Genomic DNA, 14,704 nt, shown 5'->3' with positions numbered 1-14,704 from the left:
AAGTTCACTCAGGTCATCCGTGAGTTAAGTTGGAAAAAACTCCAACAAACTCAGTAAGTGATAACTGTAAAATCTCTGAATTATGTGGATTGGCTGGGAAACAAAAACAAAACAAAACAAAACAAAACAAAACAAAACAAAACAAAACAAAACAAAACAAAACACTGTCCTTTCTTTCATTCCTTTTCTACTTAGCTCCCTTTGCAGGTACCTCCAACTGCCAGTGTGGGGAATCAAGGTGAAGGCTGGCAGAAAGGCAGCCTGGCTCCTCTCCACACTGCACAGCTTTTGATGGTGACATCACATTTCCATACCTGCACAATGTATTGCAATGGGCTTCCTCTGAAACCATTCTACCTCTCAAATCTTAAATGTCGACATTACAATCTGACCACAACCTCCCAATTTTGCAGTTTTCTCACCCCTTCACCCCCATTATCCCTGTTCATCAACATTCTTAAAACCTCCAGGCCTTGATCCATCAGCCCCCTCCCATCCAGACTCCCATTCCTATGGAACGAGGACTCCAAAGATGGCCACTGAAACCCCTTCTCACTGTGGTAGCAATGGAGATCCAAAGCCCCCCACACTGGGGCACTCCCACAGTCTGGCAAAAATCACATAGTCAGACAAAACTGCGGTCACCCTACCTGTGGTTACTCAGTCTCAGCTGGACTCTCAATGCCACTCTCCAGTTGCTTTCTTATCCCTGGCTTAGTCTGAAATTGGAAAAGGGTTGCTCCTAAGCCTTTCCATTCTCCTCAAGCCACTGTTCCAACCCTGCGGCCTCTTACTCTCCTATCTCACAGAGAAGAAAAGAAGGGAGATCCATCAGGCTTGGCTGAAACTACTCTGACAAAGGTCATGAATGAATCATTCTTTTCTCAGCTTTTCTCATGGCTAGCTGCCTCCCACCAGTTAGACTCCAGCTCAAATGCTACCTTCAAAACAGCCCTTCACTGACCCATCGTAGAAAGCTATTCTCCGACTTACTCTCTCCATTGCCCTATTTCATTTTCTCATCAGACATTTCACAAAGACAGAGACCTGGCCTGTCTTCTTCACTGCACTATCCCCAGCACCTACAGCACAGAGGGTGCTTAATAAATAGTCCTTAAACTAATTCTGTGGGAAAACTAGCTCTGATTTACTGAAGTTTTGAATTATTCATGAGCTTCAGTTGCACAGTCCTTGTGTAAAATTCAACAACGCTTTTCCAATTTCAAACCATGATCATCAACTTTTCTCCCTACTTCCCTTCATTGTCAGTTTAAGTCTCATACATGCCACCTACTTCAATCATTGCCGCCTCTGTCTACCAACCCCTCAAACCTATTTTTTCGTTCTAGTTTTTTTTAGTATCTGGCTTACATTTTTTCTCTCTACCTTATCCCTTATTATTTTTGATAACTTCTTCTACATGGTCAGTGACATAGTCAGTGATTGCAACATACATATTAGCTGCTAACTACAGGACAAACCCAGCCAGCCTCAATCTTACCCTGAACTATTTCCTCTTAAAAATCTCAGCATTCATCTTTCCTACTTCTATAACTAGTGAAGCTGTCCACTGAAATTTCTAACCTTACAGCTCCTCTACTTTATACTCTTGGGTATGCACTTGATTTTCTACCGTTTTGCTGTCTGCATCCTATTAATACAATTGTCTTTACCTTATTAAACCTTCTAGTCTTCCTGCTACATGCTCTCTCCCACCTTATTAGGCTCCAGGGCACCACTATGAAAGTCTTCAAATACCATTTTATTATATGTAATTGCAAACTGTATTATTTAAATTGAATGTGTTAAGATTCAAAGAAAAGCAAGGCTTGGGTAAGCAAGCAACAAATCTTTCTATCTTAAATAGAAATAGAAATGTTAAACAGAGAGTTTGGGTATTCCACATTCTCATTTGATTATGGCAAGATGTATAATTTACATAATTCCTAGCCACCACTTCACATGATTATTTGGAAGAAATACTTACGTAGATAAGTCCTGAATAGTAGCGATCCTTCAGATTATGTAAAACGGAAGCTTCATTCAAGCATGTCAACTCTGCCATATCCTCCACCTTGGAAAACTTAGGTGGGTTCATCTTCTGAATATCATCTTTGTTGACCATCGCTTTCTTTCCATTCTCTGCCAACTCCACCATAACTTCATCTCCCCGTTCTTCTTTGATACTAGCTGCCTCAAAACCATGGCGTTCTGATGGAATCCACACTAGCTTTTTAGCTGTCCAATCAGCTTGAGTGGCAGGGTTGTAGATGACAGCCCTGTCCACAAAGAGATACCTCTCTGGATCCTCAAGTCCAGTTCTCTGTGCCATTGTAAATGGAAGGATCCAAGAGCAATCGCCTCTAGGAGAAAAGGAAGAGGGCAAAGTTAGATGTTTAAGAAATATAAACAAATTGACAGGTTTTTCTTTTCCAAGAAACTTAAAACCTTAGATTAAGCATTAACGCTGTGTTAAGGAGCTGGGGTATACCTCTTTGCAGCCATACTAACCGAGTTTCCAAGGTAAATTTCAGGGGTGACCACAAATTATGACTCTGGTTGTCTGATGGGTTTGCCCTCAATTACTGAGGGCTGAAAAAAAAAAAGCAGAAGAAAAGAGGCAAAGTTACAGGTTGACCTTTTTTTTTTCTTCATCTCCTCTTTCACTATCGCCACAAATTAAACAGGGAGTTAAATAGGGAAAAAAATAAAACACAGATGGATAATAAAAGGTTCATGAAGTAGTACCAGAATTAATGTGCCCACAAGGAAATAGCTACAAAAATGCATGATTGTCAGAAGAGTAAAGAATCTAAAGAATCTAAAACATGCCTCCCATTCTACCCTCAGATAACAGACTTAAAGCTCTTCTTATGTATACCCCAAATTAGTCTCCCGATAGCTTTTCTGTGGCCCCATGAGGTCTTAATGTGATCAACTGGGGCCATAAAAGACCAGCATAACTTGGCTTCACATGACAGCCTTTCGAATTTGTCATGGTAGCTGTTCAGGCCTCCATTCCCACCCTGCAGCTACTCCACCCCTCATTCACCAACACTCCTTCTTCTGCCTGATCTCTCGCCTAAAAGACTCCAACATGCTTGTCTTCCCTCTAAAGTGTGTGGTCCAGAAGCAAACATCATAGCCCAGACATGGTCTGACGAGTGCAGAAGAAAAAGGACCCTTCTACAATCTTGGCCATATTGAGGAAAGTACTGGTTCTGTGACTTTTGCAATTAATGCATCTCAAGACCTAGTTGTTTACTTAGCACCCATTTACCATTGGCTCACAAAGGGCTGGCAGAGAAAGCTCCATCACTCTGTGGCTAAGCTACATCCCCTCCTCTACTTGTGCACTGGCTTTTTGAACCAAATGGCAGGATCTTACATCCATCACTCATCTTTCTGATGTGACTCATCATCACTGCCTGACAGAATCTTTTTGGGATTTGATACCAACTTAAAACATTTTTGCTGTTAGTCCAAATTCCAGGTTATTAAAAATTTCATAGGCATGGTTTCCATTCATTCAAATCAATAGAAGAAGCCAACTGAGTACCTACTCTTGCTCTATCAAATCCCTACTTCTCCCTTCCCTCCACTCCACTCCTCTAGCCAAAATGCTAGGGGTTCATCATAGGCAAGAGGAAATCATAAACTAGTCTAAGGTTGTTAAGAGGTTGGCCGGGCGCGGTGGCTCAAGCCTGTAATCCCAGCACTTTGGGAGGCCGAGGCGGGTGGATCACGAGGTCGAGAGATCGAGACCATCCTGGTCAACACAGTGAAAACCCCGTCTCTACTAAAACTACAAAAAATTAGCTGGGCATGGTGGCGCGTGCCTGTAATCCCAGCTACTCAGGAGGCTGAGGCAGGAGAATTGCCTGAACCCAGGAGGCGGAGGTTGCGGTGAGCCGAGATCGCGCCATTGCACTCCAGCCTGGGTAACAAGAGCGAAACTCTGTCTCACAAAAAAAAAAAAAAAAAAAAAAAAAGAAGTTCTTGAGTCCATCAGCTAATCTCAAGTTCAATGAAATCCCTGAAATGGTATAAAAATATTATGCACTTAGTGTGTGCGTGTATGTGCTATAACTTTCTCTAGATTCTAAAGGGCTCTATCTGTATCCTAAAAGATAATCACTGATAGTGGTTACACATTCCAGCCCTTTAACCCCTAATAATAATTTGCTGGAACCGGCCAGGTGCAGTGGCTCACTCCTGTAATCCTAGCACTTTGGGAGGCCAACGTGGCTGGATCACCTGAGGTCAGGAGTTCCAGACCAGCCTAGCCAACATGGGGGAATCCTGCCTCCACCAAAAATACCAAAAACTTAGTCAGGCGTGGTGGCGAGTGCCTGTAATCCCAGCTACTCAGGAGGCTGAGACAGGAGAATTGCTTGAACCTGGAAGGTGGAGGTTGTAGTAAGCCGAGATCGTGCCACTGAACTCCAGCATGGACGACAGAGCAAGACTAGCCTCAAAAACAAACAAACAAACAAACAAAAATAAATTTTAAAAAATAATTTACTAGAACCAAATAGCTAAGATTCTTCAGAAATTACCGTTACAATGTAATGCATTATAAACACTCGCCCTCTACAGTAGCAGCTGTCAAATTCTGGCATGCATTTGTACCACCTAGAGGGTTTATTAAAATACAGATTGCTGGGTTCTATCCCAGAGTTCCTGATTTAGTAGGTATAGGGTAGAGCCTGAGAAGTTTTTGTTTGTTTTTTGAGATAGAGTTTCACTCTGCTGCCCAGGCTGGAGTCCAGTGGACATGATCTCGGCTCACTGCAACCTCCGCCTCCCAGGTTCAAGTGATTCTCCTGCCTCAGCCTCCCAAGTAGCTGGGATTACAGGCGCCTGCCACCATGCCCAGCTAGTTTTTGTATTTTTAGTACAGACAGGGTTTCACCATGTTGGCTAGGCTGGTCTTGAACTCCTGACCTCAGGTGATCCGCCCACCTCACCCTCCCAAAGTGCTAGGATTACAAAAGTAAGCTACCATGCCCAGCCTGAGCCTGAGAATTTGCATTTCTTTTCTTTTTTTTCTTTTTTTTTGAGATGGAGTCTTGCTCTGTTGCCCAGGCTGGAGTGCAATGATGTAATCTCAGCTCACTGTAACCTCCGCCTCCCAGGCTCCAGTGATTCTCCTGCCTCAGCCTCCTGAGTAGCTGGGATTACAGGCACGCGCCACTATGCCCAGCTAATTTTTGTATTTCTAGTACAGATAAGGTTTCACCATGTTGGCCAGGCTGGTGTTGAACTCCTGACCTCAGGTGATCCACCCACCATAGCCTCCCAAATTGCTGGGATTACAAGCATGAGCCACTGCATCCAGCCTGAGTCTGAGAATTTGCATTTCTAACAAGTTCTTAGATGCTGCTGCCACTGCTGGTCTCCAGCCACATTTGACAACCATTGCTCCAAAGTTCTGTGGTTGCCATGGCGAGCCACTGCTACCAGCAGGTATGTTAGAGTAGAAAAAGAGGTTGAAAATCAAATTCTAGACTAATTAATAACAATTTAAATAATATGCTGATGTCTTCAAGGTTATAGACTTGGATAAAACAAAAATCGCAAAATAAGATGAAACCAAAAAAAAAAAACACGCAAACATGATTATTACTAAAACTTCTATACAAGTAAAATTGTTAATATATTTTATACCTAAACTTGCATTAGTCTTCTAAGACATCCTCTTGGGAGAGTGCAATACAGAAAACATTCATGGGTACACATACATTTTGCGTAATAGTTTCAAAAGCCCTTTACCTCTAGGGACTGGTCTAATAACACTATTAACAGGTCTTCTCTTTCCAACTTAAACACTGCACACTGGTAAGAAGGCCAGGCAGGGTGGCGCACACCTGTAATCCCAGCGCTTTGGGAGGCTGAGGTGGGAAGATCATTTGATCCCAGGAGGGAGAGACTGCAGTGAGCAGAGATTACACCACTGCACCCCAGCCTGAGCAACAGAATGAGACCCTGTCTCAAAATAATAATAAGTAAAATAAAACTTAAGAAAAAAGAAGAAAGGAGGCATGACTTGGATGTGGGAAACATCCTAGATAAATTTGAGGTCAAATAATAGGATACACACTCCACCTTTCAGAAGGACAGAATCTATTAAAAGAAAATATCCAACTATAACAAAATATAACAAGTTACTATACTTATCAGGTATAAACTGCATATCCTACAGAGCACTTAAGAAACTGTCTTGCTGTCATTAGACATGCACACACTTCTTTAATTTTACATTGGACATGTAATTAAATGCTTAAATTTAGCAGGTGACTATAAATTAGAATAATTTAACAACTTCTAGAACAGGTCTAGAAAAAGTAGATCATATCTTAAAGTTATTTTATCAAACTGGGACATCTTAAATTTACAGTACTTTTTCTAGGTGGGGAAATGCTTACAATTTAACTTTTTTTTAAACCAAATTAAGAACACAAAAGTGTAATTACACAGCATGTTCCCAATTTTGTGGGGAAAATTATATACACACGTGTATTTTTTTTTAATGGAACAAATACTTACTGGGTCTTTACTGGGTAGTAGGATTACCAATTGCTTTCACTTTTCCAGATTCTTCTCCAACTAAATACTATGAGAATAGTTGTCTGTTCCTTATTGTATCTTGAGCATTTTGTCTAGTCCCTGGTATATAACAGGGGATCTGTACCTATTGATCAATATTTACCTGAATGGTCCCAACCCTCATAGTGAAATTCAACTTCTCTACAACCAAAACCTATTATTCCTTCAACTCCTGACCCAAATGCCATCCTTTCAGAAGTTCTTTTCAGGTCAATGTGGCAATTTAATCCTTTTCCTCCTCCTAACATTTTGTACTGTTCTCCTGACTTTCTTCTTACCCTACCCTGCGTTGTACCAGAGGGCTTTGCAGGTGGTAACTGTTCATATTATTGTTTAACTGAAAGAGTTCATGAGACCATTGAAGATATTTTGTTAGTTTAATTCTTCAATTGTGATTGTCAAATACATTTATTTCACTCCATTGTATATTTGGTACCCAGCATGGATAATAACTAGAGTTTAACAGTGTACCACTCACCAGTGCTTTGCTTTGCTGAAAGGACAACACTATGATTTTTAAAACAGCAGATACCATTGTCATATATCACTAATTAAGGCCAGCCACTATTCTAGGAGGTGTACATATATAAGCCCTTAATCCTCACAACAGCCCTATGAGGTAGGTACTATCAATATCTCCATTTTACAGATGAAGAACCTGAGGTATAGAGAAAGCCAGTCACCAGCCCAAGGGCACATAACCAATAAGGAGCAGAGCGGGGATTAAATTGAGATTTCAGCTCCAGAGTACATGCTACAATGATGGAAGGTGACATGGAGGAAATTTTGAACGGCATGTAGTGTACAATGCTATATACTACCTTTCTACTAAATAAAAACCCAATCAATTATGCTTTAAAAGGTATAGGCTTAGCCAATGAATAATCTGGCAAAGGTTTTATATTTTACAGAAAAAGATACCCATAACTTAGGGGAAATAAGGATAAACAGGAATATTTTTGTTAGCAGACATAAAGATAGAGGAATACTGGTGTCATCTGAAATTGCTGCCCAATTATAATGAAATCATCTATCTGTATATGAATTAGCCCCCTACAGAGCCGAAGTTCCCATCCCTCAGTGGTTTGAAACACACACCCCAGGGGCTCCACCCCCAGGTCATTTTTCACTTCCAATGAAATGCCACCCAGCAAACTTTTCAACTCCCTCCCAGCCCCTACTGTAAGTGTGGACAGAGGCAAACAATTCAATTTTATTAACAGCCTGCATATAGAAAGGCAAACAAGAAGGATGGATAAATTAGCCATGACAGAGCACCCATCTATAATAGATGAGCTAAAACAGAACTGTCCCAATTTGTGTACTGCTACCATGAGGTCACCTGTATTACAGGGCAGGACAAGTCTGCTAATTTACTAAAATTCTGCCTAACCCAATGATCACAAACACAAACCAAACGCAAAAGGCCACTATTGCTACTCATGGCCTGCCCCCTCTCCCAATTAACATCGCTATACTGTGTTAAATATTTCCAAAACTAGAATCCAACACCAGGAACTTTTAATTCCTCATATATGATAACAAAGTACATAAATCGCTGAAGCATATAGTCTTCCACCCTACAACGTGCCCTTCAAAATTTCCTCCATCTCACCTTCCATCCCGGCTGCCTTCATTGTAATGATTTCCCTAAGGAGCCCAAATGAAAAGCCAGGCTCTCAGGGGTCACATCCTTCTGCTGCCAAAGCTCTTGCTATATCGCACAATTACACCATATGCTTTCTCCAGATAAGGACGGGGAAGAACTGAATTTAAGATGCAGAAGTAGGGAGATGCATAAAATGGCCACTTTTCCAGAACCCGAGACAGACTGGGCATAATTAAACATCAAAAGCAAGGGACTCAAAGAAGAATTAATAAAGGCAGATTGATGAAGGAGATAAAACAATAAATAGATTATAAAGTTTTCCAGAGTGAGATACCATCAAGAATAATTAAACCTGACTCAAAGAATCCTCAGTTTCAACGTTAAAAAACAAAATCTCAGCAAAGCCAAAGTATTATGTTTGGTATTACATTATTCAGCGAAAACAGCAGTCTTTGTTTCATCTGCAGTCTGCATCTACCCCGCCTGCTTTCCCCTACCCCACCCCAGCCCACCCCACCCCCTTCCATCCACCGCAGTGATCTTGAAGGGAGCTGCAGAGCTAAGAAACAGAGATAACGGCTGGAGGCAGAGGCCACGTTACCCAAATCTCACCAGCCCGGGTCTGACCCGCCGAGTCGCCAACCTCCTTCCTAAGGCCCTAGTTCCAAGCAGGCCTGGCTGGGGGCCTCCCGCGTCCCAGGGCCGCATCCGCCCACCACAGGCCCACAAAGCCCCCGCAAATGCCAGGACTCCGCGGCTTCAACTTCCCTCCGACCCAATTCCAGTCCGATTTTATGGGATCAGGGTGTGACCCCCCCAACTGCAGAAGGCAATGAAGAGGCTGCGGCGAGCCCTGCCCAGCTCGCTTACACAATAAAGGGATCCCGAGGCAAGGACTGACCCTCCCCCCGGCCGTCCTACTGCAGCGCGCCCCGCCACATTTCCCGCCTCGCCCCCCCCCCAAACCGCCCGGGCCTCGCCGGGCGTCCACCCCCGGCCTAGGCGCTCCACGGAGGGCGCGGCAGGACGCCCCCCTCCCGTGCTCCTTCCCCCGCGTCGGCGGAGTCCGACCCTCCCCAGGCCCGCGGCCGGCTCCGGAGCCCCTCACCCGCCGCGCGCTCCCCCGGCCGCGCAGAGCTTCTGCCCTTCGGTTCCTCCACCTACGGGTCTGGCGCGCGCCGCCAGCCTTCCAAGCCCTCGGTGAACCCCTTTAGTGCTCAGGGGGGGCCCGGTCCCGCCGGGTCTAACCCACCCAGCAACCCACTCAGGGGCCCTTCCTGTCCAGCGCGCCCCCACCGCCGGGACTGCGCTTTCCAGCCCCACTAGAATCCCCTCCCCTCCTGGGAAGCAGACACTGGCTCGCGGGGCACGCCGAGACCTCCGCCGGGACACTAGCTCCCCGACTTCGCGCCCCTAGGGATTCCACACACCGAAGACCTGGTCCTCACGTCCCCACCCCAAGATCTCCATCCACAGCCCCCCAGGGGTCGCCCTCCTGCACACCCAGGCCCTGGTCCCAGTAAGGGTCTCATAAGGACCTCATTTCCCGCCCCTCCAGGAGTCCCTCCATCTCCACCCACTGGGGTCCCATTGACCCCCCGCCCAGAACCCTGCTCAAACGAACCTAAGGTCCCCGCAGCACAAACCCTACAGCTGAGAAGTCCCTCTGTCTTCCCCAGCTCCCGCTTCGGCCCCGTTCCTGCCCTCCAGAGCCGCCCGGGCCCCTCAGCCCAGGATCCATTACTCCCTCCACAAACTGTCCCCGCACCCTGGGCTGTGCACTCGGACCCGGGCAGCCGCATGTCTCACCTTCAGCCGAAGATGGTGGCGCCGGCGCACGTCCCCAGCAGCGACCACAGATCCAGCGCCTCAGTCCCAAACCCACCGCTGCCTCCGCCGGGCTCCTTTAGCACTGCTGCTCGAGGCTGCCCCACCCACCCCCACCCTCATTGGGCCAGCTCCACGCCCATCACCGCCGCCCCCAGACCCACTGGTCGGTTTGCGCGCCCATCTCCAAGGGAAGACGTTAGCAACCCGAAAGAAGCTACCTTCCCGAGCCCGGCTCCCTCCACCCACCTGGAATGATGCTCATTGGCTCCCGCTCCTAGCCCATGCCACTAAGGCCCCAATCTCATAGGCTGGCTCTTACGCCCGTCATAGGCTCCAGGAGGTGCGGCCGGGGCAGTGGCGCGCGATTGGCTGGCTCGTGCGTAGATGGACAGCTGAGGCTGGCTGGACGCCCGGCGATCCCGCGAGGCGGCGGGTGCGGACCCTGCGGCGGCAGGCGCGCTGCACTGACACTGCTGTGCGGACCGCGGGGCAGGTGGGCCGCAGCAGGAGCTATGCGCTCTGACTGCACGCTCCTCGTTCTAGCGTCGGGCAGCCGCCGCAGCACACTCCAGCGAACTGTCGCCCCCTCTGCTTGCGGCGGCTGGCATCTACCGCAGCGGGACAGGGTTCCACAGCGGAATCGCGGGCCCCCTGCGCTGCCTGCAGGGGCGGGGCGGAGCGCGGTCCAGAGGCCTGACGTCACCCCCGGAGCTGCGCGGGGTGGGGGCCGCGTCGCTGCGACTCACCTGCAGTGGGGGAGGGAACGCGGGGGAGGGCACCGCTCCGCCCATGCGCACAGGCCTTGTCCGAGCTCCGGCCGCGCACCGCGCTTCGGCCGCTGTCCGGACCCGGGCCCCAGGCTGAGTCTGCAGGGTCGGCCGGGCACCGGACACTGTCCTCCAAGGCCGCAGTTTTGGCGTTAGTGGGGCGAGAGGCTCTCCTGCCCAATCTCCAGGAAAGGCTGAGATTCCAGAAGAACGAGAAGAGAACCGACCTGGGAGAGAAGACTTGGAAGAAACTTTATGCACATTCATTCACTCGTTCATTTGCTCCTGCATTTATTCATCAGAGCTCCCTACGTGAGAGGGGCTGTGAGAGGTTCTTAGGAATGTAAAGCTGGATTCTTGCAGCGCTGTCATATCCTCTTGGGCCTATGAAAACGTTTGAGACTTGAGAGACGGTAGCCCCAAAATAAGAAAAGGAAACTGGAAAAATCAAAGTGAACAAAATTTAATGAAATGTCTGCAGAATCTAGGCAAGGGCAACATAACTCTTACATAATTATATATAAAAATAATAAAGTCAATCACATGGACAAAATGAATTATTTGTTCATCCAAAACCTGAAAATCATCAAGATCATAAAAATGTACAGCAAGATGCAGTTATTAATCCGTTTTTAATATAGGCTATGGGTGTATTTTAGTACGTGTGATAATGATGTATTTGCCTAAGCCTAGGAAATGTCTTGTCTGGCAAAAAGTGAATTAAGCAAAAAACGAAACAAGGCAGGAAGTGATAAGGAAGGGTTGGTGGAATTCAGAAGAGGATCGAAAACAGCTGAGTGCAGAGTCCTTCCTGGGGAAATCCGAATCAGGCTCTGTATTGTCCTTTGTCCTGCTGCATCTGGTCCTCCACCCCCACCTGCCTGCTGGGGCACTACCCCGTATCCAGGTGTCTTGTGACTCTCCATGAAGACGTCTGTCCTTTTTTTTTTTTTTTTTTTTTTTTTGGGGATGTTTTTTTTTTTTATCTCTATCTCCCTCAATTCCTCTCTTATCTTTTTTTTTTCTTGTCTTCTGCTAGTTTGGAGACAGTTTTGCTCTTGCTTCTCAAGCTGGAGTGAAATGGTGTGATCTCAGCTCACCACAAGCTCCCAGGTTCAAGTGCTTCTCCTGCCTCAGCCTCCCAAGTAGCTGGAATTACAGGCATGTGCCACCATACACAGCTAATTTTTTGTATTTTTAGTAGAGATGGGGTTTTTCCATGTTGGTCAGGCTGGTCTCGAACTCCTGACCTCAGGTGATTCGCCCGCCTCGGCCTCCCAAAGTGCCGGGATTACAGGCCTAAGCCACCGCGTTAAGCCATGGTCTGTCCTTCTAATGCAGCCTGCACATGGAGTACAAATTAACTTTACAAAATATCTGAATGATATTCCTCTTCTGAATTTTAAAATGTGTTTAGAGAAGACCAATGACTCCCTCTCTAAGGCCTGCGGCTCAACTTTGTCAGCCACCGAAGTCATTTCTCAGTGCAATGTTCTATGCTTAGCGCATCCACTCACAAATAACCCTGTAAGCCACAGAGTCCGTGTTTTCTCATAATTTTAAAGCGTTTACATCATTTTAACACAAACTCAGTGGACCATCAGAAGAGGAGGGCAGGAAGTTCACCAGAATGAAACACCATAAAAACATTAGTCTTGATGAAAAATTAGTAATAAAGAGAATATCCCCAAATGTATCCCTCCCCCTGGTGGCTCTCTGGCACTTGAGCTGTATATTTCCAAATGCCTGGATGAGAGGGACACTGCAAAANTTTTTGATATGGAGTCTCACTCTGTTGCCCAAGCTGGAGTGCAATGGCATGATCTTGGCTCACTGCAACCTTCGCCTCCTGGGTTCAAGCGATTCTCCTGCCTCAGCCTCCTGGGTAGCTGGGATTACAGGTGCGTACCACCACACCTGGCTAATTTTTGTAATTTTAGTAGAGACAGGGTTTCACCGTCTTAGCCAGGCTGGTCTTGAACTCCTGACCTCATGATCCACTTGCCTCGGCCTCCCAAAGTGCTGGGATTACAGGGATGAGCCACTGCACCTGGCCCAAACCTATTTTCTTCTATCTCCCTCTTCTGCCACTCAAACTCTCTCTTCCCAACTTCTCTTTGTGAATGAAACTGCTCTTGAAATCTCTTTGATTTCTTCCTCTCTCTTGCTCCCAACACCTAGTCCAACTGTGTATCTGTCATCTATCCCAGGCAGCCACTTCTGACTCCAGTTCCAACCATGTAGCTTCATCCCAGAATTTGCTGCCATCTCGATGAGGAAACCACAAGATTTGGAAGCAGATACTGGCTTTGAATCCAACTTTGCCTTTCACAAATTACTTAACCTCATCTCTAAAAAGGGGAATCAAATATATACCTAAAAGACTCATTCATGAAAATGTGACACAATGATTTCCTGTTTAAAAAAAAAAATGGCTTTATGAATAGATTGAAAATTGTCCTTTTTGAAAATTATCCTTTTTTGTTAGTGTACGTGTTTATTACAGAAGACTGAGAAATCTTTCTCTTCTCTCTCTATAGTAATTTTTGCTGTCAGTCTGGGCTGCTTTTATCTCCAAAAGAAAAAGTTCACAGACCATTGTTCTGCAGGGTCTAGGTCAGAAGTCCACATTTGTTCCCTCAGGCCAGTTCCAGCTCGTGAACTTGTTTTGTTCCATCTGTACAGGACTGATATACAACATTAAAAAAAAAAAAAAATGAATTCCACCATTTAAAAATCAAGTACTATCCCACATCATTAGCCATTAGAGAAATGCAAATCAAAATCACAATGAAGGCCGGGCGAGGTGGCTCATCCCAGCACTATAATCCCAGCACTCTGGGAGGCTGGGTGGGTGGATCACTTGAGGTCAGGAGTTCAAGACCAGCCTGATCAATATGGTGAAACCCCATCTCTACTGAAAATACAAAAAGTAGCCGGGTGTGGTGGTGGGCACCTGTAATCTCAGCTACTCAGGAAGCTGAGGCAGGAGAATCACTTGAACCCCAGAGGTGGAGGTTGAAGTGAGCCGAGATGGCTCCACTGCACTCCAGCCTGGGCAACAGAGTGAGATCATGTCTCAAAAACAAACAAACAAATACCAACAACAAACAACAGAAAAACCACAGTGAGATCCCACTTCACATCTACTGGAATAACTATAATAGAAAAGATGGACAATAACAAATTGTTGGTGAGGATGTAGAGAAACAGTAACCTGGCCAGGCGTGGTGGCTCATGCCTGTAATCCCAGCACTTTGGGAAGCCGAGGTGGGTGGATCACCTGAGGTCAGGAGTTCAAGACCAGCCTGACCAACATGGAGAAATCCCGTCTCTACTAAAAATACAAAATTAGCCAGATGTGGTGGTGCATGCCTGTAATCCCAGCTATTTGGGAGGCTGAGGCAGGAGAATCACTTGAAGCCGGGAGGCAGAGGTTGCAGTGAGCCAAGATTGTGCCACTGCACTCCAGCCAGGGAAACAAGAGCAAAACTCCATTTCAAAAAAATACAAAATAAAAAAAAAGAGAAACAGGAACCTTAGGCCACTGCAGGCAGGAATGGAAAATGGTTCAGCCACTTTGTGAAATAGTTTGGTGGCTTCTAAAAAGTTAAATATATTCTGTGTTTTTGGCCACAACATTTTAAAAAGTTAAACATAAATTCACCGTATGATCCCACATTTCTACCCTTAGGTATCTACCAAAAAAGAAGGAAGACATATATGGACATAGAGTCCTGCACACAAATGTTGATAGCAGTGTTATTCATAACAACCAAAAGATGAAAACAGCCTAAATGTCAATCAGCTTGGTGAATAGATAGACAAAAGTGGTCTATCCATACAATGAAATATCATTCAACAATAAAAAGGAACAAACTATGAGTAC

At 45.9% G+C, this 14,704-nt stretch overlaps 1 protein-coding gene across 9 annotated transcripts in view; it reads right to left on the bottom strand.

Moving 5' to 3' along the window:
• Positions 1-10,388, bottom strand: part of MYH10 (myosin heavy chain 10) — a 152,606-nt gene extending 142,218 nt beyond the window's left edge. For 6 of the 9 annotated variants that reach the window (XM_017531468.2, XM_017531473.2, XM_017531471.2 and 3 more), the window contains exons 1-2: positions 10,028-10,158; positions 1,988-2,363 (exon numbers count right to left, since the gene is read on the bottom strand). In XM_017531468.2, the coding sequence (XP_017386957.1) occupies positions 1,988-2,332 (345 nt within the window). In that variant the 5' untranslated portion in view covers positions 2,333-2,363; positions 10,028-10,158. Of the gene's footprint in view, positions 1-1,987; positions 2,364-2,511; positions 2,581-8,830; positions 8,851-10,027; positions 10,159-10,294 lie in introns of those variants that run through there. The other 3 variants (XM_017531469.2, XM_017531470.2, XM_037739592.1) reach the window with 3 other exon arrangements.
• Positions 10,389-14,704: the final 4,316 nt, after the last annotated feature.

Source organism: Cebus imitator, unplaced genomic scaffold (genome assembly GCF_001604975.1).
Source record: "Cebus imitator isolate Cc_AM_T3 unplaced genomic scaffold, Cebus_imitator-1.0 Scaffold72, whole genome shotgun sequence".
Classification (NCBI taxonomy): Eukaryota; Metazoa; Chordata; class Mammalia; order Primates; family Cebidae; genus Cebus; species Cebus imitator.
The sequence above is the reverse complement of the archived record's forward strand: the minus strand, read 5'-3'. Positions and strand labels throughout refer to the sequence as shown.